Consider the following 6,433-nt stretch of genomic DNA (forward strand, 5'->3'; position numbering starts at 1 on the left):
GGATTTGGGTACAGGGACGATGGTGGCCATTTTGAAGCAGGCTGGGACTACAGACAGAGAGAGGGAAAGGTTGAAGATGTGCGGGAACACTCCAGCCAGCCGCGCATGACTTGAGGACGCGGCCGGTCATGCGCGGCTCAACCAACCAAATCAACCAAATCTTCTGCTTTTACAGGCATTTTATTTTTTTCATTTCCTGTTAGGCCTACTGACTGGTCCTTTCAAAAGACTCCTAGAAATGCTCCTTACTACAGCCTCAGGCCTGGTTAGATTTCTTTATGGTCACAATCCTCCTGGATGCAGAGTGAGTACCAAGGGGAGGTCACTGGTGTAAGACTGTTTGAGTCTGTATGTTAAAATATCCTTGGACAAGAGCCTGGAATTGCCTTCTATACACCCATCAGTGTGAATGAATGATAAAAGGCGCATGAGATAAAAAGCTGAATTAAAACGTTAGTCCAGCATAAGAACCCTGCCTCTTTCCCCATGAGAGCGAAGGGGCTCCAGCCACCCCTATGAGTCTTTTTGGCTGTCAGATAATAACCGATTCAGTGTTATTGATTGATGAAATAAAGTCTGTTAAACCTCTTAAGGTTTCTTTTGATCCTCATCTTCAACTTTTCTGTGTTTTTTAGCATTCTCTAAATTCTTGTAATATGTGTCACTTAGAGTTTGTTGATAGCCAACAGATCAAATTCCAGGACAAAAACAATTCTACAGCTCAGTCTGTCTTGCAGGGAAACAGGTTATTCTTACTAAAGTAACACACACCCTCAATAATCTCACAGAAACAAAGAACATTTCAAAGATGACGACCGGTTCAGCCTTTGAAAGCTACAATCAAAACCATGGAGTGACTCATCACCACAGCATGTTTGTGGTTAAAATGGTGGAGGTGGAGCTTTGGGTGTGTTGGGAGAGGTTCACCTACAGGTAGAGGGACAGGTGGAGATCTTAACCAGAATCTGTCTGGACTCTGCATCAGCAACAAGCTCATCTCTGCATTTTGACAACAACCCAGCCAAGGTAAGTCTGCCAGACATTTGTGTGTTATAGGAAGAGAACAACGAACTGTGTTCAGGCTGACGGAGTGGAGAATCGGGTTTGGTTATTTTAATGGGAAGGATTCAAAGAATTGAAAACTGAAGACATAAAAGGACACGACAAGAATAAGAAAGCCAGGTTTGGGATTTTCTGACAAGTGAATTTAAAGTGAGTTATATCGCACAAAAGAGACCAATTGGAAATCAAATATCACATGATTAAAATTCAAACATTGCATAAATCACACAAGGGAACAGAAATATACAGGAGCCAATATTGATTTTTATTTATGCGCATGTTTCTGCTAATCTGCCAACGTTTTCTTGACTTTTATGTTGTTACTTTAAAGCTATAAAGGTGTGTTACACTGCACCTTTACAAAAAAGGGTTCACTCTAAACGCTTTAATTCAGGATTTACCATGAACATTACTGTCTGACTGACTTACATTCTGGACCTGCAGGGACATTAAATTAGACTATAACTTAGCGCATTTGACAGAGACGGGGCCTGGTGTAGGATTCAAATCATCTTCATGGGTAAAATTTCAGGTGTTACATTTTAGATTTCTTGACATAATTCAGCTGGGTCTTGAAAAATCATCATAAGTAACTGATCCAGAGTGAGAATGAGGACAGTCTTTGCAGCAGTTGCTATGGCTGACATGTAAACAATGTAAAAGATTGCATTTTGAATGCAGTGAAAGGACATGCATGTGCACATAGTGAAAAAGTTCCTTCATGTTGTTGTAAATAAATATATACATTTGTTCTGTATCCAAGTATTTCATTTTCAAATTGCTTTTAGGGGATTTCTGTGATTGTTTTGGCTGATTATAAAAGGTGAACTGAAAATCAAGGTCAGAGAATGTGATGATTGTTTAATCAGGGAATTTCCAGATTTAAACTGCCCACTGATTCATCAGCTGAATACTGACATGCATCATGGAAAAAAATGAAAAACAAAGTTCCCTCCCTCTCTCACATGGAGACACAGGTTTGACCAGCACCAGAGTCTCGGTGAAGCCACGCCTACAGCAGGGTGTTAACTCATATGTAACAAAAAGTTCTACTCTGCATCTCATTCAGTTTCACTGAACTCATCATAAGCCCAAGACTGCACTGCATATTTACCTAAAACCTACCTGCTTAATTTCCACGAATTTCCTTTCCCCCCCAAAAGCATACGTACATCCCATGCTAAATGGTCCTTATGTGAAGGGAAAAAACTCTGGGAAGCTTCTGGGAAGAACTTTATCCAATTAATGTGCCACCGGCTATTCCGAGCACAGAGATCCAGCAAGAGAAAAAGAAGCACATTAGATAACGTTACTGCTCCTTGTAAAAAGTCATCAAACATATTATATTTCTGCAAAAAAAAAAAACACAATAAAAATCCTGCTCTCTCACGACCAAATTCAGAGGGTGTTGTAACAGTTTTGGCTGGCACACCCAGAGGGAAGCATGCAGCTCAGTCGCATTCCTGCGCCATCATATGGGTGTATACAAGTTCTCAATGTCTATGTGTGACACAACGATAAAGTGGTCGATCAGCTTCTGTTCTGAATCGGACTTACCTAGGCTGGTGTAGCAGGTGGAGACATTAAGCAAGACCCAATAATGTAAATAATACATTTTAGGGTGACGTATCTTGGTTAAGGTTAGGCTAGTGTGCTGCAAATGTAGTGAGGGAAACAAGACTGTTTGTGTAAGAGAAACAGAAAACCATTCAGAGAATCAATGGTTGGTCAAGGTAGCGCCCAGTTATTGTGCATGTCTGTGTGGAAAGAGAGAAACGAGAAAAGTCAGACAAAAGGAAACAAGCTGAACGCAGAGAGGAACGCGCGAGTATACTTTAAGCACTGTGATCCTCCATCAAACCAGTCACATGACTTCTGACTGTCAAAGGGCCTTTCTCACACTGCTGGAGCTTCAGAAGCACAGTGAGGATGTAATAGAGTGAATAAATGAATGTGTTCAGTTTGGGAATGACTCTGTAGAGTGGATTAAATTTTGCAGGCAAACATCCAAATCTATAAAATACGTCTGACAGCTGTATATGGACACATTTAAATTACAGCATGCTCTTCCAGAGGGAGAGGTGTCCAGATAACACCGGAAACAAACAGACATTTTTTATACTGTGAGCCATGCGGCATCACATTTGTGCCTTCTATCATAAGAATACAGATTATGTTTAAATGATGTAACATCAAATGATTTTTCACATCCTATCTCTGAGCTTTAGATTGATATTGATATAACGACTGATTGGACAGTGATGCTTTTTGGCAGATATTTCAGCTCTGATTTTGACTTTTACTCAATCTATGTTCACATTCTCTTAGCTTATCTTATCATTTATCTCCACTTCCTCTGGCTCGTCTTATCATCACAGCCGACACTGGTCACTGGTCGGAGACACCAGGAGCACTTTTTGGATACCAGCAGTGTGTATCGGAGATGATTATGTAGCATGTGCTCTACATGCTCATGAAATATATAAATAATCACAGTAAGGTTGTGTTACACCTGGCACACAGCATCCATGTAACTCATACAATCTAATACTTTAAATATCAGAGCCAGCGTTGGATTTCTTTACCTTTTGGCATGTACCTTGGGGGATAGCACCTGCTTCACACGTGAAAGCGTTTTGTTATAATATAATTAGAAAGACTTCACTCAAAGTTTGTTAGTCTCAACATCTGTTTTTAGAGCATTAAAGTCTGAATTTCAGTATCATCTCAGAGTATACAATCAAATTATCCAAGCAGCAGATTCCACTGTTATTTATTTCCTACTGCTACTACATATATAAGATTGTCACATATGATACATATACTTTTATCAAGTACATATAGAAAGCTGTGCACACGAAATGCCTTACGAGTAACATTTCAGCCGTACAAACAAATGAAACATTAATTAATTCAACAAATATCTTTGGGTTTATGTTGCATTTAAGTCAGTAATGTAATTTCTCTGGTAGCCTGATATTATACATGAAATGGGGAAACAAAGCACTAATGCAATTCTAAGGATTTTCTTTTAGAAGGAGGTCAGAAAGAAGTTTCTGTGAGCAGCCACACCTGAAACAGTCCAACTGGCACTCAGACGCTCCTAGGCGTTTCCCAAAAGCTGCTCACATGAAAGGTCCCTACAATGAAGGGCTAGATATGTGTCAGACAGGAATGAGAGACATTTTCATGGTGACCGAACCGGCAATGTTTCAGTTCGATCGCCAAGGCTTTGGTTCCCTCTGGTGGCACAAAGCAGCATTGCATTTGTCTTGAGCATTGGAAAGAAAAAGGGAAAGCAGAATCACAGGAGAGATCTCAGGTATTTGGCCCTGACCGCACCCTTCATTACAGTCCTTTTTGTTTCTTTGCAGCAAAATGAGTGCAGACGAAAAAAAGGAACCCCCTCCTTACATCATACCGGGTAAGCCCACAGCTCACACATGCTCAGTCAATATTCATGATCATTATCGTCATCTCCTCACCAGCTTGATTCTTTCCCTTTTCCTCTTCATATGGTCCAGTAGAAAGTCAAGGTGATGGCGTGAGAGTTTACCACCCCCACACTCCTTTCACCCCACCCTCCACACAGACACAGCAATCTGTCACGCCAGGTATTCTTCTCACACCTGAGTCTCACACTTTTTAGAAGATTTAAGGTAAACATACTGTTGTTCATTTTTTTACATGTTTCCTGTCTTCTCTCAGTGTACACCGGCGGAGGGGGAGGCGCAGGTCAAGGTTTGGACTCTGGAGAAGGCAAAAAAAAGTTTGTAAGCTACGACATGGGACTGGGGACTGAGTCCGGCATGACGACCTGCGCTTCCTGCCAGCAACAGGTTATGACCAATGTCACCTACAAGGCAGGAACGTACGCCTGGCTCATGTGTTTACTCTTCATTTGCTGTGGGTGAGTGGTTTTAATCAGTTAGCTTCTTTTTAGCGCCCCAAGGCTTTTGAACACAGATCTTCTTTGTTCAACTCTGTTACTTGATTTTTATCAATTTTATCTCTTGTAAATACACTGCTTACAGCACACATCAAAGGATGAAGTGGAAACGTTCTTTCTTTTCATGTCTGTATATGCATGTAAAAATGTAATAAAGAATGATCTCATCTGGTGTATGATAGCACGACTCTAACCTTCTGTGTGTGTGTGTTGCAGGTTAGTCCTTTGCTGCTGCCTGATTCCGTTCTTCATGAAGAGATTCAAGGATGCTTACCACACCTGCCCACGCTGCAACAGAGTGCTGCACGTTGAGAAGAGGAAATGCTGTAAATGATGAGCACCAGGGCTGATATGGCCCCATAGAAATAAGAAATAGCCTCCTGTTACCTTTGTCTGTGTCTTATGGTCAACCGGTAAAAAAAATGGCATTTTCTCAAACTGGCAGAGAAAGGTGACAGGGGTAAATGCAGCTTGTTTCTATGGATGACAAAGCCAAACATGAATGACTTCTATCAGATTATTAGGAAACAGACTGGGAGTGATTGTGTTGTCCGAGCTTCTGTTTGTTTTTGTTTTTTTGCTCTGGCAAGTTACAGAACACCCCATGCACTTTGAAACTGTTATCATTATACTCAGAAAATTTTGGATGCGTAATGTTAAAATGAAGGTTTGTACATAGAATATATTGCATGTTTTATGCATAACGGGATTGCACAATTTCTGAATAAATCACAGTGGCAGTAAATTACACATTGAACGATAAAAGGGTGCAGAAATAAATATATTTGCTCATCTCCAGTTTCATGAGTCATTGCTCAGTAAACTGATACACAAAGCATACTGGGTTAATGTCATATTTGCATTTGTGTCACTCAGGCAAGGCAAAAGCAAGCTTACAGTTTGTTACAGTGGAGTGCTGTAAATATAGTTAAGCCTTTTGTTCAGACTATTTGAATGTATTCATTCATTATATTGCAAATTACAATGCAAAAGTAAACCCCCCCACCCCTGGAGGATGAGCATGCTCTATTGCTCTATTATTTACTACTATTAGCTCTATGATAACATTATTTCTCTAATAAAAACAGATATTACAGAACTCTGCTGTGTTTGTGTTGGTTCTTCTTCTCTCTAGAAATGTCACATCTACATTGATGGAGTACTCAAAAAAAGTAATGCATTTACTCATTGCCCATCTTGAACATAATGCAGTATGATACTGCCAGAGAAAGTCATTTGTTACTGTGCTTGTTTTATTACTTTTGCATTACTTCGTAACATGCCCTGAAATGCACTGTCACGCAGTTAACAGTTAACAATGAAAACATTAGTCCCACACACTTACATGAATCCCTTTCCTGTTTAGGACAGACATACAAGCTTTTCTTTTTAGTGTTGACACAGAGCAGCTGAAAACCAGAC

The 6,433-nt window shown here is 40.2% G+C and overlaps 1 protein-coding gene across 2 annotated transcripts; it reads left to right on the top strand.

Moving 5' to 3' along the window:
• The first annotated feature begins 928 nt into the window (after window positions 1-928).
• On the top strand, window positions 929-6,110 carry litafd (LITAF domain containing). Of its 2 annotated transcripts, none has more exons than XM_005752273.1 (5): window positions 929-1,026; window positions 4,437-4,486; window positions 4,587-4,676; window positions 4,771-4,972; window positions 5,228-6,110. In XM_005752273.1, exons 2-5 carry the CDS (start codon window positions 4,441-4,443, stop codon window positions 5,343-5,345), a joined length of 456 nt encoding a protein of 151 aa, XP_005752330.1. In that variant the 5' UTR covers window positions 929-1,026; window positions 4,437-4,440; the 3' UTR covers window positions 5,346-6,110. The 2 variants fall into 2 exon arrangements, with proteins under 2 accessions (XP_005752330.1, XP_005752331.1); XM_005752274.1 differs by having other exon boundaries at window positions 4,590-4,676.
• The last annotated feature ends 323 nt before the right edge of the window (window positions 6,111-6,433 follow it).

Source organism: Pundamilia nyererei, unplaced genomic scaffold (assembly GCF_000239375.1).
Source record: "Pundamilia nyererei isolate P.nyererei 1_Seehausen unplaced genomic scaffold, PunNye1.0 scaffold00350, whole genome shotgun sequence".
Taxonomy (NCBI): Eukaryota; Metazoa; Chordata; class Actinopteri; order Cichliformes; family Cichlidae; genus Pundamilia; species Pundamilia nyererei.